The sequence below is a fragment of the Taeniopygia guttata genome, chromosome 1A (genome assembly GCF_048771995.1).
Source record: "Taeniopygia guttata chromosome 1A, bTaeGut7.mat, whole genome shotgun sequence".
NCBI classification, from domain to species: Eukaryota; Metazoa; Chordata; class Aves; order Passeriformes; family Estrildidae; genus Taeniopygia; species Taeniopygia guttata.
The window spans coordinates 54,193,689-54,220,044 of record NC_133025.1 but is presented as its reverse complement, the minus strand read 5'-3'; the positions used below and the strand labels follow the sequence as shown (position 1 = coordinate 54,220,044).

Genomic DNA, 26,356 nt, shown 5'->3' with positions numbered 1-26,356 from the left:
TGTGGAGAAGAAATTCACCAGTTAGGGCCCCCAGAACCAGTTCCAACAGCATTAATAGTCCTCTAATTGATCTGAGCTGATTGAGTGTGTGTGGTGGGACTTTTCACTGTTTTCTGGACTGAAATGAAATATCTCAAACCATTTGCACACTTCGATGTGCACAGCATTCATGTCCATCCTTTTTCAACAATCTTCTTAATTTCCACGAAATCAGTGTTCCTGTAAAAAATATAGAAACCCTTACTCTGGTGGTGTGGAGAATATCTGTGGCTTGAGATATCTAGGAACAACCACGTGAGAAATGCCATGCAGGATGGAATAATTTATAATTAATATCTTCTGAGTCTCATCCTGTGATACTCATGTAGATAGAGCTATACATACACACACTGTAGCACGTTTGGTATCTTGTGTTTTTATAAGAACATAGTATCTAGGTCAAAAACCTTATTTTAGACCCAAAGAAGAGTGTAATTCCAATGGAGACTGTGGCTGCCACTCCCCCACAGATGCAGACTTCAGTGAAGGCACAGAGGGTCAGATGCCTGATGACATTTTTTCCATGGCATTCCCTCCAGCCTTACTAATCTTTCATCTAAGCTTTCCTTAGCCCTATTTTTAAAGGGGAAATCTGACCTCTGTCCTGTGCCCCTTTTTCTTTGCCCTTGTTTTGCATTTCCACGTTTTGCAGTGAAGTTTTCCCTCTTACACAACAGCTTTTTTGGCTGGAGAGAAGAAACCATATGCTGTGAGCTGTGAGTGTAATTCACAACAGCATCTTAAATGCATTTTGCTGTCAGGCTTTGCAAGAGCTTTCTCCCATACATATCACTTAACTGATTTACTGATGCAAACCCTCACAGCTTGTCTGCAAACATCCTGCTGTGTGCAAACATTCCCAAAAGGCAGAGCTAAGTGTTTAGGTTTTTTAAAGTGAAGGCATATAATTCTCACAGTTATCTCCTTTGATGCAGGATGAGATTGAGAGGTAGAAAACATTAACAGTAGAAACACTGAGGGATGTTTGTAATTTCATGTGGGAGCACCCACAAAAGGACATACATGATTTCATGTAGGTCTCCTAAATTTTCACCAATAGAAAGGGTCCTTTTTTTCCATATGTGCAAAATACTTCTAAAGGTTTCTCAATACAATAATGAATCCCTGGAATCTAAGCAACAATAAATATTTACATACCAACAAGCTTATAAAAAGAGAGAACTCTGTTAAGTCAGTACACAAAAGACCCAAGAAAGAAGTAAGTTCCTGAGTTTAAAGTCACTATCTGATTCTTTTAGTGTTTACTACCAGCAACACTGCAGCTCTGATACAAAGCTTTCCTGTACTGCCAGTTTAGGCTTTTTTTTTTTTTTTTTTTAAATTCTTCTCCAAACTTAATTATAAATCCACTTTGCTTAGTATCTACTGGGACATTGAAACTCACAAAAAGTAGTAGCCTCTGAATTTTGTAGTCCATAGGTTTGAGTTACCCTTAGCAAACCAAAAGTGGGTGCTACTACCTTCTTTTTCATCTTGAGTGAGGTGTTTTCCACAAGTGTGATGACTGAAAACAAGCACTGGGTAGAAAATTCAGGGTGGAACAAGTAATGGATTATTAGTGATTAACGACTTGGAACAATCCCTAATCACGTAGGCGCCTGACAGCCCTGAGCCCGGGCTCCTGTTACAATCCCCTTCTGTAAGGCTCTGCCTCTCCAGAGGAGGCTGAGGGCTGAAGTGCAGATGACAGGAGAGTGAGTGCTCTTATCTGAAGGAAGTCTGAGAAGACTCTTCCTTCTTGAAAAGATCACAGAGTATCAGATTATCTGTCACCCACTGTCAAATAGAGTTTAGCAAATGTTTTTCTCATTTGGTATTTGGATACGGTCGTGACAATGTTTAGACCCAGTTGCAGCATATATTACTCTGACAAAGAGCTCATAACAAGCTGATAGACTAAATCCTTGGCAAATCCCAGCATGTGAGTGTCTGCTTTTTCCCTGAACGTCAAAGAAAAGTCTGTGATTAAAAATCACGGAATGGGAAAACCAGCAGGATTTCATTTTAAATCGCTGAAATGTTTTAGTCTGAGTTTTAGTGCAAATGAAACCCATCAGCATGTCTCAAATGTTCCCTTGTAGCTGACTGAAAGAAGATAGATTGCATGAATTCATGCCACCACGGCCTTATGTCGATGTCATCATTTTCCCTAAGGGTCAATCTCCCTGTGTGGAATGATTTCCCACTGTCTGCACACCATCACATGACTCTGAGGATAACTCTGGGTGCACTGAACAACAGGAGACAGCCTTGTGGGGAACTCACTACAATTATGTAAAGCATCGGGTCATAATGTGATTTCCATAAAACAGTACTGCAAATGATTTTCTTAATTCACGGTGAAATACTTCAGGAGAGCTCAGCAAAACAACCGTGATATATTTTGGGTTGAGTAAGACTAAAGACATTTTTCCAAACTGGTGAAATGCTTCCTGAGCTTGTTGGGAAATATCAGGCAATCTGAAAGGAAGTTCATTACTGGTTAAGTACTCATCTCTTGAAATAAATGATCTTTCAACGTTATTGCCGACTTTTATCCTATAATTAGAAGTGCAACTGCCATTAAAAGTGTATTGTTAAATTTGAAGAATAGAGTACTTTCCTTCCTGAGCAGAAGTTCTGTGGTTTATGATGGTTTTTTATCCAATAACCTTGTCTACTTCATTACTTTTTGAGGTTTTCAGGAAGGATGTTAGCATTGGTCACTGTACTTCTATCTCTGGTATCACAGTGTGGTGTCTTTTGCTTTCAATTTGCCCCTGGGAGTGTCTTGAGATAAATGAAAATATTTGCTTCTATAGAAAAATTATTAAGGACTTATTGCATGGAAGGATAGGAAACTGGATATTGTCATACTTTTAAAGTAGGATCAGACTATTCTGATGAATGGATTAATTTATTTTGGTACATACGTATCAGAGATCAATTAGGTTTGGGTTATTTAAAAGAAGAATTTCCCATGGCCTGAGTAGGAATGGAAAGAAACAAATCTGAACTATGCCAAGCTCCTGCATTTTCTGTTTACTCAGTGCAGTTCCTGAGCACAGGAACTCAGTGGCTGGGCTGTCCCATGTCCCTGCATGTCCTAAAGGGCTGAGTCCCCTGGGACAGGCGGATCCCTGGTTTTCCCCAGGGCAAGGATCCAATCACCCACTGCAGGGTAAGAGCCCAGTCCCAGGTGCAGGGCAGGGGTCTCTGCTCACGGACCTAAACGCGGTTTTTTGAATACAAAAGGTAGGAGTAAATAATCCCTGCTGGGCTGGAGAACAGGAGCTCTGCAGAGCTCCCACCTGCTGCCCCTCCAGGAGTCTGTACCACCTCCTCAGACTGAGAAAAGCAAGGGCTTTCAGGTATGGCACTGCAGGGAAGCTCACCTGTGAGCTCCTCAAGTCCACCACTGGGGTTTCAGGACTGCTTTTATTTTTTGTTTACTTGGTTTGTTGTGGGCTGTTTTGGGGTTTTTTTTGTTTGTTTGTTTGTTTGTTTTTTGGCTTTACAATGTAAAAACAGGAGCGCTGCTTCTGTCCTTTAGATGTAAGCACCCATCTCGTTGGCAATATTTGCACAAGCAGTTTTCTCCTTTCTGGAGTCAGAATCGTACAGTGCATCATGTGCAGCAGTGCTAAAGAATAGCTCCGGTGACTGAAAACTGATAGGTGAGGAATGCAGAAATTTAGGAGTTGGGAATCATCTCAGGCTCACATTAAGTTGGTGGTATAGAAACTAAGATGATGCCATAATAGAGGAAAATGTGAGGCTCTCTATCATTTGTAGGAAGAAGCAGATTTTATGTGGGATTTCCACAATTTTCACTACACACATTTGAGAAAAATGCATAATAAGAACTTTTTTCCGCAACATTCAGTATTGCATATATATTATATAATATATATGCAATTGTATAAAAATGTTTGTATAACTCATTGTATAACAAGTTTTGCAGTGACATTTCAAAATAGAATGTTTGTATTTCCAAAGTGGAAATAAAATTTAACACATGAGGATGTGAAATAAATGATAAATCAATGTCACCATTAATAGTCTCAGGCTCTGCAAGTACAGTTGTGCTGACAAAACCTTCTCATGAAGGTGTAGTAATGACTGTAAACTGAATTTCTTCACATTGTTAAACACTGTAGCACGTTTCAGCAAAACTCTTCTGTCTGGTAAGTGGTTAACAAGCAGAACTTTATCTACAAGATTTTGCACTCTAGATAGCATCATAAAATTTTAGGCTTGGAAATCAAAAAACCCCACAAATTGAGATTTTTGGTTTGGTATGTTTTTAATGATGAAATAAATTAGAGAACTGTGATTGTGAAAAACTTGGTGAAAAAAGGTTTAGTCAAAAATTGCAACGACAGTTGGCACTTTAATTGTGGTCTACTGCTAGTCTGTGATATGTGATATACCAGCGTCGATACTACTTTTTTCTGTTAGCTGCAAAAGTGCTCAGGAACTAACTTTTATGGGTTATTTTCTTTGATATAAAGTAAGAGAAGAAAGATATCACAGAAATAGAATGGAATTCAATTACTCCATGCTGGTGCCTTGTGGACTGAGTAGGCTAAAAATGAGTTTAAGAATGCATGGGAACTTGATAACCAGACTATAGCTACTAAACTTTACCTATCCATCTTAAATACTGTCAGTGCTTGGCAGCTTTCTAGATCCCTGTTACAGTGCACATGAAATTTTGAGGCTGAAAAAGAAGATACTTAGAAGATTATAGACATATAAATATATATTTTATTAAATTACTTTTGTTCAGTTCATGGTTACAGTGTTCTTAAGAGATTAATTCCTATGTGAAAGCATAAGAAATGAATGGATGCTTACATACAGTCAGGTTTGTTTTAACAGCATCATTTCAGAAAAGTGGAAACCACAAGGAAAACACTAAATAAGCAATGATTGTTTTATGCACTTCTATAACTATGAATGAACTGTGAAAGAAAAATATGAACTCAACAATTACATTGCAGCTCCTTCTGTGGATCTGTAAACTACTTTTTTGGTGTCTAGTCCATTCCACAGAATTCCCTATTACAAGACTTTTGTTCCAATTGTTCATTCAGTTTTGCAGCCCTCAAGTCAGGAACATTCTTACACTTAGCATGTGACAGTTTGATTGGCTCTGGTGGCCCATAAAATCCTTTACAATGGAAAGCATTTAGATTAGTCCTGAAATGGGACTACTCTCAGTGAGTTTACATGCTGGGACTAGTTATTATCCTCAGGCTTTTTGAATTTTAATCATATGCCAAAATAAATTTTTAAGCAAACTTTTTGTTAATTTTACTTCTTCTTCAGTCTCTACCTAAGCATGTGTTGCTAGACTTTTAGCTGTTGGAGTATAAAATAACTTAATCTTCAGTGAACATGCTGATTTGTTCACATTGTTACAATAAGAAGGAGTCTTTAACAGAAGGTTGCTGTTTTCACCATTAAACACTGTCACAAGTCAAACCCAGCAGTTTATCTTGTACAATCCATCACTAGAAGTGGAAACATAAACTAGAGATCCATTATAAATGCATCAGTTTGGCTCTATCACACTATTGGCCACAATATTGGCCAGCCAACTGAGCACCAACAAGCCACCAGAGCTCATTTACTTCAGTCCTTTAGAACAAATATGCTTTCAGGATTTAGGACCAATGTCTGTTTAGAACAGTTTCTCTAGGTATATTTTAAAAATAACAATGCCCATGGACATTCATAAAATAAGGTAATTATTTCAGCTGGTATTGTAGTTTCTTGCTTCTGCTCAGACTGGAAATTGTCTGTGGAATTTGCACACAAATCAGATCATTTCTCAGTGGAGACCAGGCTCATGGGGCACCAGGCAGACCCTGCATGCATGACTGTGCTCAGATTTTGCAGAATGTGAAACATTCTTCTCTTCTTCTTTTTTTTCTAATTAGTAATAATTACTTCAATATTTACTTCAGTTTAAGTCCAATGGAATGCACTTTTATTGATTATAAATTACTTAGAACCAAGTCCTCTCTTTTCCATCTTGTTTTCTGGGGTCTGCTAACAGTACTGTTCCTCATGTTCTGGTAATATCTATCGTTTGTTGAGTAAATTCCTGTCTCCCAAAAGCTGAGGCTATGGCTTTTACCCACATCACTGATGCCACTGTGATTTGGCTGAAGTGTCACAAAAAAATTGTCCAACCATTTTGAGCCATTTCTCTTCTTAGGAGCACCTTTTTTTCTGGGAATATAAGGAATGAAAGGAATAAGCTTCTCTGTTTTTGTCTGCTGCTGATCTGGACATGAGGTGTGTCAAGCAACTGTTCCACATCCTTAGTCCTTCTCTGCCCATCTATTTTAGTGGAGCCTCCACCTCGGGAGAAAGCCTGGTGCCACAAGTTCCCATGTCCTACTGGGGCTGGGCACAGGGGACGATCTTTACACATGACAACTCCTCAGGGGCTGGGGTGAGCCCTGCTCTCTCCCCAAACCAGCATTTTGTATATTTTTGTCTGACTAGCAGAGTCAGCACTTTAGCAATGTCTACATAAGAGCTATATTGGTCTGATCCCTTGAGGCTGGGTCCACAAGATGAATCCACCTACATAATCTGACACAAGTTGACAGTGACAGGTCTTTGTGACAAAAAGCACTGAGTGACTCTCCTCATGTTGTTTGACATATGAGAATCTCTTTAATATGTTGCTGTTGCAAAGACAGATATCATACCTGTGTCCATGATGATGCAGCCACAGTCCTGCTTTCCTTTCCAGGTAAATGGGGGATAAGTCCTCTGCTCAGACTGGGTGAGATTCTGAATCCCTTGGATATTCTTTTCTGGCTTGTAACTGATCTGTATAGAACTGCAGGGAGAAATTAATGCAGGAGACCTCCCTCCTCCTTCCTGTGAATGTTCCAGAATGACAATGAAATGCTATCTTTAGGCTTTCTGCAAGCCCTGTTACCTAAGGTTAAAAAAAAAAAAAAAAAAAAAAAAAAAAAAAACCACCAAAAAAAACCCTACTCACTATTCATTTTTCCAAAATGACTGAAAATTCTTAAGCCTACCCAAATCAAAGCTGGTTGTGAGTACAGAGCTGAATGGTGGGCGGGGCTATCCAGCCAGACCTCATTCCTAGTGTGCTTGCTGACAGGTTGTAGTCCTTGAATGCTCTGAACTGCAGGTCTCCAGGATACTTTGCTTTCAGCACAGCAGTAGAGCAGGACCTGGAGACTGTTTTAGAACCATCATCATGCCTCATTATGATTGCACTCTGGTGTGAAAGGCAATATATGTGATGTCAGGGAGTATCTATGTTTTGTGCTGCCAGAAAAGCCAGTGGAAGTGGGAATCCAGAGCCCTTGAGAACTGGTCAACACACACAAACTGACATCCCTACGTCTGTTCCATGCCAAAGCTTCTTCTGGCTGTTGCAGGTCAGACGCCAGTGCAATCAGACCTAAAATGGAATTGAATATTTAAATAATGACAGCCTCAATGTAACATGGTTCTGAAGTATTTTTGTAACTTTAGCACATCAATTAAAATCATGGAACTTTAAGCTTAGTTATCTATATACACAGCAAGAGATTTTAAGTCTTATTTTACCTGAAAAACTGAACACTATAAATATGCAAAAGAGATGGAAAATTTTTGGTAATGGGTCAAGTTGCATCTCCTGCTGATTTTAAAGTGTGTATGTGTGCGTATATAATTATAAATCACAAATAAAAATGTCTTGGCTCTAAGTGCTCATATCCTGTGTCAAACTGGATCCTGAATGCATCTCATGACATGGCTGAGGCATGAAAGCATTTCTGGAGATGTTATCTAAGTGACAGTTGTGCTTTCATTTTATTTGCTAACTACACTTAATGCACTACCTTTTCTGAGTAGCCATATAGAGAAGTCTGCTAAGTTCATTCCTGTCCTTGCTGTAGAATTACATCTGGGCAGGTGCATTACCAGTTTCACAGCCAATGACTAACCCAAGGTCTGTGTTTAGCACAACACAACCCACTGAAATACAACATTTTCAATTCTCAAATAGAGAACTGCAAAAAAGAGACCTTTTGTTTCAGAAACTCTGACCAGAAGTTAACTTTATTTATTCTGTAGAAGGTGCACTTGACATTATGGTGTCAATTCAGTGGTAACTGGACCCGCAACAACCTCATTTCTCTTTAGCTCAAGAGACGTCATTGCAACCCCAGCGCAATGAACTGCACTTTTCCAAAGGGATTGAGGATTGCGTGCTGGAGACTTTCTCCACCAGCAGTGCCCTGACAATGCCTGGACAGAGCACCATATTAGGCAACAGGCTATGGGGAATGGCATGTGGGGACTCCAGGGAGCATGCCTCCTAAGGAAGGAGCACAACCATAAGCTGCTGGTTGAGAGCACAGAGTCCTGCCCTGGCTGACAAGGCTGCTGCAGAGGTCAGCCAGAGAGGGCTATCATTCTTTGGGGAGGTGGAAACAACTCAGAGCTATTAATGGTTTTTTTCCTGGCTGTCCTCAGGAATGGAACTGTAAGCCAGGCATGACCATGAAAGGGGTTGCACATGGCCAAAAGATTATGTTGAAGTATCTCCCGTGTCTCTGACACCCACAGTGCCTGTGTTTTCTTCCCACATTATACTTCAGGTTGAGCTCCATTCTTGCCTCAGTTTTCTTAGCAGCAATCTGAACATCCTTGAATTATGGTTTAGGAAGCAAACCACTCACTTCTTGGTCTGGCTTCAGTCATCATCCCATCACAGAATTGCAGAATAGCTGAGGTTGGAAAGGACCTTTGGAGATAGTCTAGTCCAAGCTCTCTGCTAGGAACAGGGTCCAATAGAGTAGGTTGCCTGTGAGAGTGCCCAGGTTTTGAATGTCTCCTTTTGTAGTCTGCATGCATGAGACAAGGTTTAGACTATAAAAATAATTTTTCAGGTCTGGTCTGTGCCATAGACTTTGGCTAATATCTGTGCTGGGTGATGCAGGACTTGTAAGGTATGTGACTGCTGAGCAGCCTTACAGTGTTGGTGAAGCCACGGAATACCTCTCAAAATGAAAGAAAAATTCAAGGCAAATCCCTCAAAAGTCTCATAAGCCCTTCATCTGGAAAGTGCTATATTTGTTGAGTTTTTAATTATAAGTTTGCAACTCTTACTGGTGAGCCAGGGAGGATTTTCTAATGCAGTGTTCATAATACTCCCTGTTCCTAGCTATTAAATTTCACAAGGAAAATTATACAATCAATAATTCCCCCTATTACTTTGGAAACATACTTCCATGCCACAACGATGTGTCAGCAGAAACAGTGAGAAATATCATGGTAGCAAAGCAAATAGGTCCCAAGACATACCCTTTGTGGTACAACTTTCATGTTTTCATATGAAAATTTTTCATATTTTTCTAGGCTAAAAAACAAAATTTAGTATGTCAGTAATTAGACCAGAAAAAAAATTGCTTTGAACCTACGTAAAGATATTTCATTATTTTCATACTCTGAAAATACACTTCCTTCCACTCTGTGTGGTGGGTGCTGTTATTAGAACATACAACACAAGTTCTTTCCTTGTAGCAAGGGATTCTCTTTGGAACCTCTACAAGGATTTGCTGTTGTGTCTGTGTATGTGACTGGAAGTTCCTAAACCATATCAAATTCACACACTCACAGCTTAAAACTATATTTGCACTAAAAATATTCCTCCCTTTTAAACATTAAATGGATTTATTAAGAATGAGAATTGTGCTTTAGCTGTATCTAGAACTGTGTAAAGGAATAGCCTTCCCAGCATTTCTATGTGATGGAGATTGAAATTTTTTTCCTGAATCTGACCTGAGGTGAGGTCCCAAGGGTTAATGTCCATAACATGACAAAGGTTAGTAAGAGCCATCTACTCTTACAATTCAGGGTTTCAAACTTTTAAATCTTTGCTTTTTATAAATAGTTAAACTGTAAGTCAATGCTAGTGCCAAAAAATATTGCTGTTTTCAACCTGTCTAGGCTCCTAAAGCTTTTAAAAGTTGAAAATAAGCTTCCTTTTCTGCTTTAAAAATATCTTTTAGCTAGTCAATTTGTTCTTATGTTTTTTAGATGGGAGAGCATGTAATACCGAAAGGATAATATTGAAATAGGATTAAAAACCTGGTTTCTGTATCACACATTGGAAAGGCAAGTGATTGACATTAAAAATCATAATTGAAAGAAAGAAAACCCAAACATACTGCAGGTCCTACTCAGAGCAACTAAACTGTGTCTTTTGGTTTTTTGTTTTATTTTTTACTTTCTGCTTGCACAGAACATTGAACTCTAGATCTTATGGTGTGGTTGAAAATGAGATGAAGGTCTCTGGATTCACTCTGCGTAATTCCCCTTAATTAATGGATCCATTACACTTCACAGTTAAAATCATATCTGATATTATTTCAGTTGGTGGAAATTTTACTTAATTTTGCACATGAGTGAGAGACCTTATCACTCTCTAAAACTACCTGAAAGGAAGCTGTAGACAGGTAGAGCTCAGCATCTTCTCCTAAATAACAAGTGATATCACAAGAGGAAATGGCCTCAAATTGCACCAGGGGAGGTTGTGATGGGATATTAGGAAAAATTTCATCACTGGAAGGGTTGTTGAGCACTGGAACAGGCTGCCTAGAGAACTGCACTCAGCATCCCTGCAGGAATTTTAAAGATGTGTAGATGTGGTTCTTGGGGATAGAATTGACAGTGCTGGGTTGGTGGTTGGACTCAATGATATTAAAGATCTTTTCCAATCTAAATGATTCTACATTTCTATGAATATTATTTATCTCCACACTAAACAATTTCTAACTTCTTTTTGCAGAGCAAGAACTTTAGAACCCTGACCTTGTCACTCTGAAATTGTCACGTTGTGTATGTGAAAGCAAAATAAATTTCACAACTGCATTTAAATATTAAAGAGCTCAAAGCCAACAAATGTATACTAAATGTATGAAAAATATTTGCATGTATTTGAAGCTCAATATCTGCCTTCTTTCCTCATTTTTCAGAAACTGAAAATGAAAGTGCACCGCCACCTCCAGGTTAGTGTAAAAAATGCTGATTTGAGCTGTGACACTAACAACAGTTGCATGAGACTGGATACTGCGTAGCCATAATATGGTTTGTGTTCATTTTCTCTTTGAAAATAAGAGGACAGCAAGAAAAGTTAAAAAACCTGCTCAAGTAAGATATCCTCGCTTCATTTTGCCTGAATAATGATTTTTCACACTCAGTTTTTGTTTGCGAGTGACTAATTGTTTGCTTAATATTGCACATGTCCTTCAGAATACAGGTGAATCATGGCTGCTTAAATTATGTGGATAAATTTCACTGTCCTCTTTGATGCTGGGCAGCATCTAATTACCAAAATACTCCCCTTCATTTCACCTCAAAAGTAGATTGTGAATAAAATTGAATCAAGCATGGGAATAATTTCACTTACTTGTAGCCCTTCGAAAATTATGTATCATGTCTAAGTAGTTCAAAAGCTCCATCTCTGACCAGTGGAGCATATCGTGGGTCGTACATGCTCATCAATGGGCATTTCCCAGGTATCCTATCTAAAATGTCACTAGATATCCATGTGCAGGCAATTTCCCTGAGGAGTCTGATTAATTGTCTAGAATGGAGTGGCTGAGTTGCAGGAAGACAAAGTTAGGTGAGGTGAAACTCACTCTTAAGGATGAGGGCTTCAGGTAAAGCTGCAACTTTGCAAAGAACAAGAGTTCTCTTTAGTGGGAGCTGGAAAGATGAACAAGCCTTTGCCTTGTGCCATTGAGTACCTACAGCTATTTTCTCAGATAATGTAGATATATATAGATATCTACATCAATAGATGTAGATATCTATATATAGGTATATCTAGATAGATAGACAATGCTGATATATAATACATATAGCTACAATATGTATGTCTAATTTAACCTTTTGGTGAGTATTCTCTGTATAGCGATCTAAATAGCAATTCCAAACAGAACAAATACCCTACAAGTGTTAAATCTGCCTTTACTTACTGTCTTCATAACTGGCATTTTACAAGTCTGATTCAAGATGTCTTTGTTTCAACAATACACACTTTGATTAAAAAATGACAAAGGTATCATTTGCCACAAGGAGTTTCACGGTTAAATTATCCACATATTATTTTTATGTGATGAATTCTTTCATATTGCATATATTTGTAAGGAAAGTTAATTGGTTTTTAATTAATGATATTTTACTCAACCATAAAATTTTTACAGTTAATATTAAACTAATTAATTTCACCCTTAGGGTCTTACCTGATATACTTTGCACTTGAATTCATGTTTTTAATCCATCTTAACTTTCAAGTAGAATAGAAATGAGAAACAGCTTTTTATACACAGAAAAGAATAGCATCTTTGAAACATTACATTTAAAATATCTATTAACATTTTCAAAAAATTACCATCTTCCTTTCTATTTAAAGCACAGGATTAAATACAAAAACACTTCTCCTTTCTTTTCTCCTTACCTGTTTTTCTCCTGAAAAATAAGTAGGGTGTCATTAGGTCATTATGTTAGGCACAGACCAAACAGGGATATTTCTAAGCTGGACATGTCAGCTTAAAAACACCCCAGTTTTGGCTTCCTTCTCACTTCTGGCTTCCTTCTGCCTGACTCAACATGCTGTTATCTTGGATTCTCAAGTGCCAATACACAAAGAGGGAAGCTGGTCTCAAGAATCCAAATTTTATAACTTTCAAATGGTTTATTGGACATAACCAAGCATCTTGAACTGCACCAGGAATTTTTTGGGAAGTCATTGTGAGAGGTCTTTCCAGATCTCAATGTCAAGGCACAAGTGTGGAGCACTTTGACTGATCAAGTTTTCAAATAATGTAGACATGCTACCATCTGCCAAGGTCAGGAGTGAAATCTCCTGATCCCAGATACTACTGGAAAAAGAAAGTGTTACTGTAGCAAAAGTCCCATTAAAAAGGAACATCTGGCCAAGATGGACAACCTGACAATTGGAGTTTGGGAATTTAGGGAATCCCGACAGAAGCATCCAAGAGACTGTCACACTACAGAATGTGGAGTTTCCTTTTAAGTTTCAGCTTTAATTTTCATAGTTACTGTGGCTGCACACATGTGAACAAGAATTCTGGATAATCAGAGTATCAACTGGCTCTTGCAGATGTTTTCTCCATGGAAAAAAAACTATCTTAATTCCACCCTGACAATGTTAGTCTGTTGACAATCACCCAAAGCCATGTTCTGTCAGGCAGTTGACAGGTAAGTTTGCCACAGAAAACCATTGCTCACAGGCAATAAGATATTGAGTGTTTATACCTTGAAGACAGCTCACTTCACATGATTTGACAAGATTCTAGATTGAATGAAGTAGGAAACCAAAAGGAAACCAAAAATTTGATAGAAATCCTATCAAATCCTGAAATAGAGAAAGTGAGGAAATTGTTTTGTTTAAAACACAGTCCAAGTTTTCTCATACAGATGAGGTCAAAAATAATTCACATTCACCTGCTTGGAGCAGAGAACAGGCTGGCAGTTCTGATAAAGAAAACTAAATATAAGTAGTCTTGGCAAGATCATGTTGATAATGATGAAGATTATGATAAAGAATTAAAGAATATCCTCAATACACTCTCTCGGTACTATTTCTTAGTGTTCAACTGAGTGGCAGTAACTCCTGTCTGATCCAATTTCTTTCCAATTAACATTGATATGTAACTCATTTCAAAAGCTCTTGCAAATTAACCCAAGAACAAGAGACTAACAACTGCTGCTTCTAAAAAAAAAGCAGCTTTTTTTTTTTCCACTGAGTCCAGGAACATCAATCTTACATGACTTGTTCAAAATATAGAAATTGCACTGATATTCACAGGTTGTAAAATGTTTTATGGGATTGAAACTATATTACATATACACATATATCAATCATTCTTAGTTGTAACTCAATTAGTTGTTTTTCCAATACTAGCAGAACCTGCATTTTTTAATGCTGTGTAAGTCTTTCTTTTTACTTTAAGATCCTCTCAAAACTATACTTGTACTTCCTACACAGAACAAAAAACACCACAGGAGGGTGGAAATGAAAAGGGCAAAGGTAAGTCTGAAACCATACTTTAAAAATGGGCAGTAAAGCAAACTAAATGCTGTTCTGATGCTGGATTGTTTGAGCTTTAATTCAGAATTTTGGTGCTAAATTTCAGAAGTGTGATATGAGGCTTCTTAGATCCTTTTTCTGCATGACTTAGCCAGCCCAAGGAAATTATGATACTCATGAATATCTTCAAAAATAATGCAAACCAGACCGATACCTTAGTAACAGTATTTATATTGACAGTTCAATTAATGGATCGAATTACAAGTGATTTGCATGAAAAAAAAGTTGTGTTTAAATGAGCCTGGCTGTTGCCCCTGAACAAGCTTGCTAAAACTCAGATACTGTGCACATTTGTTGCTGTTAAATAAAGTGGACAATGTCCTAATATCATTCTAAGCTGTTTCTGTTCTACCACAGAAACTTGATATTTTACCTTTCAGAAAGCCCCATAGATTTTTTTCATCTGAAGTTAACAATCTCACATTCATCTTTCAGTCCTCATTGGGAGCTCAGATGAGCACTTTACAGGTTCTGAAAAGTGTGTTTGAGGATTGTCTTCTGTGAACAAACAGATAACTGCTCCTCCAGCAATGTGTGCAAAAATCAGCTCCAGTTTTAACACGTATTTTTGTGCTGCTGAGATTAGATTCTAGCTCTGTTGTCAATTCTTCTGGTTAGGAGAATACATTTTGAGGGAACTGGGCCAAATTCTCCTGCTTTTTGTAGGAGCCCTGCCAAAATAGAAATCAAACACCCCATCAGGTTATTTTGAAAAGAATAATATCTTTTTTTAACCTTAATTCTGATCAAAGGCTAAAGCAGAGCAAGATATGCTTACAACTGATGCAATGCTTGCTTTTCATCTGGCATGGTTATGCTTTTTCATGGCAAATCAAGAAATGGCTTGCTTGAAAATGTATTCTGGCTTTTGGTGGCTTCCAAACAAAATCCTCTTTTAGACAGACTGGGTGTATACTTGATACTTGCAGATTTATTTGGCAAAGGCATGCATGGCTATTTTTCTCAGAAGAGTCAAAATATAAACACTAAGAATGTGTGATTCAAGTACCCTTTTGAAAATAAGAATGCTGAACCAGGCTTCAGTGCATGCTACTTTGCCAGTTATCCTTGCATTGAGCAATTATTTTGACACACAAAATTTTGTGTGAGTAATCAAATCTGTCAACTTGGTAATGGAAATGCAATTCAGAAATAATTTGCATGCCTAATGATAGGAAAAGATATGAAAGTCTTGCCTCAAGCTATTCCAACAGTTAGTTCTGCTTGCTTTAATTTGGATATGAGAAAAATGTTTGTTCCCACACTGAACATGAATGGTGATTTCCTCACTGCTTACAAGCCTACATTTCACTGAATAAAAATAAAAACATGGTAGGTAACTTATCCAAAACTCCTATTATCTTCTTATACATTATTATGTTTCTGTTTTGAATTTAGTGAAGGAGACAAGTGTTTTCTAGGAGGAAAAATGTTCCTACTAAGAGAAACCTTTCAGTGCCAGGAGGATTTTACTACCAAAAAATATTGTTTGAGATCCTCCTATGGAGAATTTTCCCAGTTTCAGCTCATTGTGGCAGCTGTTGCCTCTGTAAAAATTCCAGTGAAAGTCTGAATATTAATAGATAGATGACCTGCCATGCTCCAGTGAAACTATCACCTCTGCAAAGCAAAGTAGATGTCATTGCCAGACACTCTGCAGTGATACCTCTAAAAATTAGTTAAGTGCAGTTGTTTCTATCAGCTATTGTTTTATTGCAGAATATCACCAAATAAGGGAAAACATATTTTCATAGACTTGTTCCTTCAGGTTTCTGTGCCAGGAAAAAAAAATGGTGAGCATAATTCACAAAAAGGGAACAGGTTCCATTCTTCCAGCCTGTCCAAAATCATTTGCACTTGAAAATGAACAGTTCAGCAAGGAAATTATGACAGAACCAGCCAGATGTTAGCTTTTATATAAGTTATATGTAAAAGATTTTCTGCAGCTTCAGAAGTAGCAGATTTGGGTACTTCCTGAATGGAAACGAAATGGGATACATTTACTATCTGAATTCCACAGCAATTATGCCATACTCGTGTGCCAGCAGTTGTGACCTGTTTGCTGATAATTTCTGAGATAGACTTCATCATTTTCACCTCATCCTTAGAAAATATCAGCAACAGACATTAGGAAGATAGAGTATACCTATCTGTGTGTCTGTTTTACTGTTCTATTTCTTTTTAGTACTTACTGTCTGTGTGAAATTACATATTTATATTCCTTTGTGTTCACTGTAAAGTTATGAAATGAAAAACAGTGTGGTAAATTCTTTGTATCTCATGGTTATTTTTCTGTAAATTAGTAGCTTAGAGCAGTAAAAATAAAATTTTCTTTCATAAAATAAGCCAGTTTTAAAAGATCTATAATAATGTAAAAATTCAGGATATATGTGATCGTCCATTTTATTTTCAGAGAAAAAAAGTGAATCAGCACAAATCCTCCAAATTTACTACATTGTCTTATATTCATTCAATTTAAATTCTTGTGTCTCGTTTTTAATTTTAGTAATATCTTACAGATTTAATATGTTATAATTTTGTTCCCACTTGCTGGAATAATAGTAAAATTTTAATATCAATTTGCTCATTCCTTTTTTAGGTCCCATCCAGCCATTCAGAGGGCTACTTGTATATTTTACTGATACCTTTCCTCTAGGTTTCTTCCAACCATCTACTAAAATGTTCGCTGCATGTGTCATCCTTGTATTTTCCCAGGTTTCACTTATCCATTCATCTCCCTACTAAAACATCCCCTCTGTGGGTATGTACTTCATTTACCATTTCCAAAGTACCAAGTCCCCTTGATGGGACTGCTGGACTCCCTTTGAAAATCAGATAGGTAATTGAACTCAGCTAAATTGGAAACTCTCAGTCTTGCTGTGCTCTATAATTTCAGCAAAAAACAGTAAGATAGAAAAATAAAATAATATACAATTAATAGGTTTTAATAAAATAATATACAATTAATAGGTTTTTGATACTCCTGCCCAATGTTAAGTTTGTCAACCGTGCAGCTGATGGCAGACTGGCAGCTTCCATTTTGTGTGGGATGTTTCAGATGGGGGAAAAGAGGTCTAAAATTCTTGATACCAGCAGCTTATATATAAATCGGTATTTACTTTATTTTTGACATATATTTCTACATTTGCTGTGCCAGCAGTCAGAAATTTTAATGTTAAGGTTACACTAAGTGTGTTTAGATTAGCTTCTTTGGAGATATGGAGAGTTCTTTCATCCAATAAGAATCTATTCCTGATATAGCTCAGTCTGCTCCATAGTTAATGTTATAATTTAGAAACAAGGAAAAGAAACATAAATAACACCTACATGTTAATAAGAGTGTGCCACAGACAAAGAATAAAGATTTCTATGGAGTAATGCATCTTATAAGCCTACTGTCAAATTAATCAATTGATTTCCCCATACCAAACTCTTGTCATGCAACAGATTGAAAAATATATTTCATTAAAAGTTTACTTGCAAAAGATAAGGGTAGTGAATTAATGATCATAATTTTACTGAGAATATTTTGCTATTTTTGTTATCTTCAAACAGACCTTATTTTAGTATAAACAATCATTCATACAGAAACTGAATTGGGTATATCTGCTGAACAATTCTGTCCTAGAAGCCTGAGATAGAAGGAGTGATGGATTGATAATTACCCATTTATCAAAACAATCCCTCCAGCATGTACTCTTTTCATACTCTTTCCATTTCTAAAATCTTCAGCTGGGCTTTCATCCTTATGCTTCTGACATGTTTGTTTGTTTCCTTTGTCTTTGATGTTAACATTTTGTTTGTAAAATGAGAGATTACCCTGGGGAAACCCCAGCAATCCTCCTGCAAAACGAATAACTTCTTTTTGGGTTTTTAGCTTTTCAAATGATTAAATGAAAGAGAAATCTGAGTGGTCCTTTCGTAATTCGATTATTATACATCATCATGTACGATTCATCACATCAGATGTTTTATGCTGGTCTTAATTATTTTTTTCAGTCAAATGGATCTTTGAGCCATCATCAATCACAATGGTGACATCATTGACAAAAAGAGCTGAAAGTACACTTAATGCTTTCATGAAATATGGAGAAATATTTGCAGTGGAAGCACATAGCCTTGCATCCATTTAGTTGCTAATGCAGTATGTTAAAACAGCTGACAGGACTTAATCATTACTGTGCTTTTACTGAAAATCAGCATTCTCAACAGCTGCTTATGGCATTGGATGATGCAGGTCTCATGAGAACCCTTCCATTACTCTTTTTTTTTTTCTATCAATAAGAAAAGATATCTGCAAGATAACACATTAATCCTTCTTGTGTAGGCAGACCTTTTACAACTCATTCCCCTCCCAAGGGATCTTTAAAACAAAGTTTGATGAATCATTAAAAAGGAATGAGTAAAATGTTATGGTGAAGTAGACAAATTCTATTAACAGACTTTTAATTAGCATTCAGTGTTTAAGCAAACCCAAATATTCAATTTGCCAGTGTTTATGAAAATGCAACGTTATTTCATATGTGCTTTTGTCAGAGTTATGACATTTATCCTCGAAAAAATATAGATAAATTATAACTTTAAGGTCAAAATCGGTCAAAATCAAAGGATAACTTCAGATTTAAAATTTCATTATGGAAACACAAATACAAGAGATAAAAAAATCCAGCCCCCAAAACTACTATCTTTAAAGATGTGGGTTAATATTTTTCCAATGTTGTTTTTGTTTAACTTTGTTCTCCATTTTGAAGTGTTTTACGAGTTATTTTCTGATCCTGTATAAAAACATGTTATCCTCATATAACCTATATATAAAATCCTAAATATATCTAGTTTATTTTTATCTTTCAAATGATATCTTGGTTATTTTCTTACTTTTTTACCATTAGCCTTTTAAGACATTAAGACCTTTTTGCTTATTTTTATCAAAGCTGATCTTTGATGTTTCTAGTCAACATTTAAAATTCAAAGAGACTCTTGCAAAGATGGTCTTTACCTTATTCTTAATCATGATTACTGTATTTCTATTTAATGCCAGTTTCATGTTTTTCTCAGGCTTTTGATTTTTATGAATATAAGCCTCAACATAGTCTATATGATTAAACATTTTTAAATACCTGAGTAATAATTGTTTGTAGCAATTTAATACCTCATGGAAGTCAACTTTTAGTGTGATCAAAAGGAAAATCCAGCATGGTGATAATAGTTCTTTCCTTATTTAAAATTATTCTCCTGTTAGCATGAGGGAAAACTGAGTTTTGTATTCCTTGCATTTTAAATTAATATTATAGTATAGAAATTACAAAGTAGAAATAGAAGGGACTAGTTTTAACTTTTTCATATCTTGATTTAATAATGCTGAATGCATATGTGGTGCACATTTTAATTGCAGACGTGGTCATCAGAGAAATGACATCTTCCTCAGGTTAGATATGTGATTCTCCTTCATTTCATTGTGGCTTTCTTATTGTAATTACTGTGGATTACATCTCTAACAAACAGAATCACTCTGCAGCTCTCATATAAACTCATGATTTAATCATAGATCACAGTCCACATCTCATTTTGTTTTTTACTTGCTTGAAACATCAAGGTTTACCATTTCAGCTACTGAATTATGCAAAGCTTTCCTCATCAGTTTGAATCTTCCATTGTGAATGCTCCTGAATATTGCAATTTATTTTCCTTTCTTTTGCAGGTTTTACATTTTCATGTAGTTGTTTTATAGCAGATGATTGCCTGTGCTTTCAGTTTCTTCATGTGCTTTTTCATTTGTATTTCTTTTCACAGATGAAGATGACACCTCAGTTAGTACTCCACCAGCAGGTTAGGACTGTGATAATGCTTTGAGTGTGTATGTATGTATGTATTTTTCTCTTGAATATTAATGAAGAAAGAGTCTAAACCAGCAGAATGAACTCAAAAGATATGACTTAGAAAAATTGTTACAGTGCCCTATATTTTATTAATCTCTGTTCAGAGGTACAAGACCCTTATATCAGCTAAGTCCCTTCCCAGTCCTGTCTTGAGCTCTTCAGTACTTATAAATAAGTATACTGTTTGAATAATCAAAATACTGTCCCTCAGACAAATACTGAGGAATGAAAATTCCCCTGTTGCCTGGAACTACACAAGTCATAGAAAAAACATCAGCCTCATGTAACCTTTCTAAAGAAACTCTTCAACAGAATTAAACTAATTTAGGTTTTTCTAGAGAAAAGTGGGGAAGATTTCTGGGGGTTTTTCTTAGCTGCTCACTTTTATCTGTTATTCAAGTACTTTCTCAAGGATATGGTCCCATATATTTAGTATAATCCTCCTATATGAAGAATCAATGTTCTTAAAATCCCAGTGATCTGAGATCAGTTAAGCTGTGATCTCTGAGCTGGTGTCATCTAAATTGCTCTTCCCTTTCAGATGGGATGTCTAAACCAGCGGAAAGAAAAGATTCAGGTGAGACCTCCTGAGAAACACGACAAAACACTCCCAAAATTACATAATAAAAATACTGTTTAGACTTTATCTTTCAAAGATAATACTTTATTTTCGTTGTTTAGACAGCAACAAACTATAGCTGTTGAATTATCAAAGTACCAGGGCAAATAGGTTTCTAACAGCTAAACTAGGAGCGAGAGATGGCTGTGCTGCGCAGAACAGGACATGTATTTGACACATACATACATACCTATCTATCTATATCTGTTTCTGTATAGATAGATACATAGCTGTTCCATTCCTCCTCAGCCTACAGGAATTCCATTTCTACATTCAGTCTCACCCCAATCCCACACACAGGTCCCAGAAGACTGTAGGAGAATGGCTTCTTCTCACACCTCAAAGGACGGTGGGGAAAACTTAGCAAAATCATCATAACCTCTTTCTTCCTACCCTGGCAGGTAATGCACACTGCACCCACTCTCGTGGTTTCAGGATTTGCAGCCTCTGGAACAAAATGAGCAGCTGGTACTTCAACCATGGTTATGGACCTGGCATAGCCGCATATGCCAGCCCGTGTCAAACGCACCTCCCGTTCTCTTTGTTTAATAAATAGGAAAGTGTTAATATCTAGAGGTGGTCTTCCTTTATGTGGTACCAAATTAACGACTCTGTGTAAGCTTTTTTCCATTTATTAATATCCTTTTTCCATTTCACCCCATGGCATGTTAGGTTTGTTGCTGCACGTGGCCAGATCCTGTGCTATCATCACTTCATTCTCTTCCCACCAATAACCTTCACTTATTCTCATGTTGTTTCCATATAATGCCATGTTAGAGGTATAATCTAAACATTTAGATTATGGAGAGTATATATAGATATGTATCTATATATATTTGCATTCATTTGTGTCTGTCTAAATCATTTCATGTATGTGTGTATATATGTGTACATATGTGTGTGTATATATGTGAATGTCTTTACCTGTGAGAAATATTGTACAAGCAAGCGTATACAGAGGTGCTAAGCACACCACCCACAATTGACTGAAACTCTAGGACTTTGTAGCAAAGCTACTTAGCATTTTGATACCTTTTAAAAATTCATAATAGGCTTTAGGATAACAAAACAAATTTGTTTGAATTTTCCCATGGTTGCCATGAGCTGTGTCACATTTGTGGGTGGTAGAAATTTTCATGAGTTGAAAAGGTTCCCACAGCAGTAATCACTACATATCAGAAAGACTATTCTGACCTCTAACTTTAATTAGTTTCCCCTCTGTACTGGCAATAACTCCTCAAAAAACGGAGATGTGGCATTTGAACTTCAGATTGGAATATGAGATATGAGCTTTGCCTCTCTGCAGAAAGTGAGCAGAAAACAGAGAGGCATTCAATACCTTTCTCTCCTTGTACTTTCTGCTAGGAATCAGTTTTGACCATGGTTTTACACAAGATGTAATGGCATAGCACAAAGCCAGGGCTGTCCAGATAAACAGAGAGACCAGAAACACACAGCTGTCCTGGTACAGCGCTCTGCTCTGGGAGGAACACTCATTTGCTGCTTCTCTCAGTACTCTTGTTCCTTTTCACTTCCAAAGTCCCAGTTTCCAGAAGAGAAGCTGCTGTGTCTGAACATATTTCACAATCATTTCCATCTGACAAACTACTTTTAGCTCATAAAATTCCCATGGCAGGACTTGGTATTGAAAGATCCCCAAATTCTCTACTTTTGTCATGGCAGAAAAGAAGAAAGTCCACAAGTGAGCTTCATTCCTGCCCTAGTTTGCAGACATAAAGGATGAACCGGCTTGTACAATGGACTTGGTTTGGGTTGAGATCCACTGAAACTGTGCATCAGATGTAGGGACTTTTGTGCTTCTAGCTGTTTGTGTTTTCAGAGCCTCCATCTCTTCTGAAAAACAAAGAGCTGATTTTGTGCATCGCCTCTGTAAAGCACTCATGGTTGAATGCTAGTGCCCTTCAAGTTGCTCAGTGCCCATCCTGGCTGATCAGGTTCCCCTCTCTTCCTCCCTAGTTTCATTTTTTGTCACCACAGAGGTAGTGTTCTTGCAGGAACTGCACACAGTGTGACAGCCAAGCAATGGATGTCAGTGTGAACAAAAGCTCACATGTCTTTCAGGACATCTGAAGAGAAAGGTTCTAAGGCTAGAGAGTTTAGGAAGCTCAGGTAAGTGTACTTTGGAGGGAGAAAAACACCCTCAGATTATTGATATTTCCCCCTCTCTCTGCATCTCAGTATGGTCTCTTGGAGAAGGAGCTCCAGAAGAGTCAGAAAAACGTGATGACTCCCAAAGATCCACTTTATTCGTCGAGAAACCTCAGAGCGGGACAGTGAGTGTTGGTAAGTGCCTAGGAACAAAACCAAGAGCCACTCCCAGAGACAGAGGCTGAGCTGGGAATGGAGTGTGCAGATGCTGTGGCACTCAGGTTCTGCCCTCAGCTGCAAGTACTGGCTCTGGTTTTAGCTGGATGCGAACTCCACTCTGAAGGCAAAAGCACTGTACTCAGAGAAGCAAACATCAATTGTTTAATTCAAGACAAGCTCAAAATCTAATAATTTACTGAGCATAATTTTAAGATTTACAGTTTCTGGGGGAGAAAGCTGGTTATTTTGATACTGTTGGCTGTACTGTTATGGATATATCAAGAAGATCAGGCAGATCAAGCTCAAGATATCAAGCAGAAAGCTTCCAGACCCAAAATCACTAACCTCTGTACCACTGCAGTACTTTCACAGTCTGTGTGACTCCATCTGACTCTTAATTTTGTGGTAGAACACATGGCAGCTGAATGGAGCAGAAGTAAAAGGAACTTGTAGAGATGCAACTGATCAACCACATGCTCCTCAACAGCTGCATTATTCTTTTCTCTTTCTGAAAGGTGGGAATATTACATTTATAGCCAAAGTAGAAGCCAAAGATCTCCTCCGAAAGCCAAATGTTAAGTGGTTTAAAGGAAAATGGATGGATCTGGCCAGTAAAGCGGGGAAGCACCTGCAGCTGAAGGAGTCCTTCGAGCGTCACACTAAGGTGTGTCTTCACTTTTCCTTCTTATGGGGGCGAAGCTGCAAAGAGAGCTTAAGGATCAGTTTAAGACAACAGGTAGAAGGTCAAGAGCAGCAGAGTCTAACCCTGGCTTCCTCATACAGATTTCAGTGGTGGTCTCTGACCCTCTGCGGAAGCAGATTTTCTGCTCTCCCAGCTCAGCATAAGTAACGGTGGGGAAATCAAAATTTCCTGATTTCTGGGTTCCAGTTTCTTTTCAGAGCCCATTATTTGAGATGTTCCTTGCTTCTGGTGCATGTCTGAAAGACTCATGTTTTTCTGCTTTGTGCAAATGTATTCCCCACATTAACAAATGACTATGCTTGATTTTTTAGATTCATACATTTGAGATGCAGATCATCAAAGCTAAGGAAAACTATGCAGGGAACTATCGCTGTGAAGTGTCTTACAAGGACAAATTTGATAGCTGCTCTTTTGACCTTGAAGTCACTGGTAAGGTTCCATTTGTATCCGTAAAGATTTATATTTTTTCTTTCTTTTTTTTTTTTTTTTTAATGTGAAATGACACTTCATTTTGTTCAGACCCTTTAAATGAAATAATACTTAAAGTGAATGTTTTTAGCATAGAGCTCAGAGAATTTTCTTGCATATGTAATTTATTGTCTAAATAAACACTGGAATAGATACCATGTGAGACATTTATCCAAAAACTGGAAAAGCTGGCAGGTAAAATCAGTATTGAACTCAAATCAGGCTCTGGCACACAAAACCCAGGGCTTTGTGTGTGTGCTTAGAGGTCATCAAGATGGGGGCCAGCCTGGCTCTATCGATTCACTGTCTGTGGATCAGAATCATTTAATCTGATCCAGGCTGTCCAAAAGGGGTAATTCACACAAGGGGGATTCCTCCTTGCCCTGACAATTAATGTGAGTCTGTAGCTGTAGAGGTGACTGACTCTGTCTCCTTCTTCTGATGCTGAGCCTACTGAGAGAGCAGGGAAGAATGCATAGGAAGTGAGAAGACAAAAAGGCCAGAGCCTGTGAATAAGGCAGGCAGGGGAATGGAGAGAAACATCAGAGAAACAGATCTCCTATGCAGAACTGCAGAAAGAACTTCAGAGAAATGGTACACTTAGCACTGAGCATCTTTGCAGATACCAAATGCCAAAGGGGAAGCACAAATGCTGGTCATTCAGCAGGAAACTGAACAAATTTCATATTCCAAATCACATTGAGTACATAAATGATTCAAATTATGTTTTTAATTCCTGTGTTGCCGTTATTTCATAGAATCTTCCCAAGCTGCTCCATCCATTGACATCAGATCTGCTTTCAAAAGAAGGTAACCTCAGTCATCCTATCCAGCTCCTCAGTAATGGACATTATTAGCATGCACAGAACTTGTGTCAGACAATTGTATCAAGTACTTTATAAAATTGTTTTTTTAAATATAGATTAAAGAACTGGGATTTAGAGTAATTGGTGGTGGTTAGAATGAAATAGTTACAACACATAGATAGTACGTATGATGTTAAGTAACCCTAGTGTGAAATTACAAGTGTCATCAATTTAAAGGAAGATTGATTATTTAAGTCAATTAAATATATGCTTCTTTGGAGGTTTTTAAAAATTTATTTTCATTCACTAAAGTATTCTACTGCATGTTTCCTGAAAGCTGTCAGCCACAATATGAAAGTTCCTGGTCCCAGTCTGCACAAATTAAAAGTAGAGAGAAAATTCACACTGATTTCAAGAAGACAGGATCTGGCTTTGTTATGTTATAGTAAACAGTAAATACCATCAGTAAGGAAAAACAATAAATAGTATAGTACAGAGAATGTAAGATAAAGCATTGTATCTTAAGATTTGTTACTTTCTGATAAAGTAGCAGTTCTAACCAGTATAGGTGTCATCTTTTTGAGATGAAATATATTAAAAATACATAGAATGAAAATGCTTTACAAACAGATAATGAATGCAGTTTGTTAATTTACAAGTAAATCTGTAATTCAGAGATAACTGCTTTTATTTAGGGGGCTTTAATTCAAAGCTAAATACAAAACATATTACATTCGGGGTGCATTTCTTTCTTCAGCACATTTTAAAAAATGCAGTAAATACTCTGCCTGAGTAGATAAAGATGTCTCAGTATTTTCTGGTTTTCTAAGTAATATCTTGCATGAAAAATCTTGATTAAACATTGGCTTCATTTCAGTTAAGATTTGCACTATTTTTCCCTTTTTACAAATATTTAGGACACTTCTTTTGTCTGTATGTGCTCTATGATAAGGTAATTCTGCTAAAGATCACATCATAGAAAGAAATGCACCTTGATAGGACTGTGGTTTTATCTGCAAAAATGGACAATGCACTGTTTTATTCTTTTTTATAACTGTTTTCTCCCTTCATTTAGAGAAAGGTAAAATCTTTAAGGTTAAGTACTTTTCAATCAGTATTTGACAGAGCCATGCATTGTTAAAAGCATCACCCAGCCATGCAAATCTTTGTTTTGTATTCACAGCAAGAGATCAGCACAAGCCCTTTGTTTTGTACACTACAGAAACGGAAAAACAAAGCTGGTTGTGTTGACTAGCTGCAATTTGTTTGTGTTACTTAAATCTAACACAAACCTTGGCAAATTTATGTACTCAGTTACAAAAATTTGCCATCAAAGTATAAGAAGGA

At 37.2% G+C, this 26,356-nt stretch overlaps 1 protein-coding gene across 10 annotated transcripts in view; it reads left to right on the top strand.

The window, feature by feature from the left end:
- Nucleotides 1-26,356, top strand: part of MYBPC1 (myosin binding protein C1) — a 69,623-nt gene that overhangs the window by 9,301 nt on the left and 33,966 nt on the right. For 7 of the 10 annotated variants that reach the window (XM_072923480.1, XM_072923481.1, XM_072923485.1 and 4 more), the window contains exons 2-10: nucleotides 11,067-11,099; nucleotides 14,108-14,149; nucleotides 19,602-19,634; nucleotides 20,000-20,035; nucleotides 20,627-20,662; nucleotides 22,904-23,008; nucleotides 23,548-23,696; nucleotides 24,047-24,164; nucleotides 24,962-25,013. In XM_072923480.1, coding sequence (XP_072779581.1) covers nucleotides 11,067-11,099; nucleotides 14,108-14,149; nucleotides 19,602-19,634; nucleotides 20,000-20,035; nucleotides 20,627-20,662; nucleotides 22,904-23,008; nucleotides 23,548-23,696; nucleotides 24,047-24,164; nucleotides 24,962-25,013 — 604 coding nt within the window. The remainder of the gene's footprint in view (nucleotides 1-11,066; nucleotides 11,100-14,107; nucleotides 14,150-19,601; nucleotides 19,635-19,999; nucleotides 20,036-20,626; nucleotides 20,663-22,903; nucleotides 23,009-23,547; nucleotides 23,697-24,046; nucleotides 24,165-24,961; nucleotides 25,014-26,356) is intronic. The other 3 variants (XM_072923482.1, XM_072923483.1, XM_072923487.1) reach the window with 2 other exon arrangements.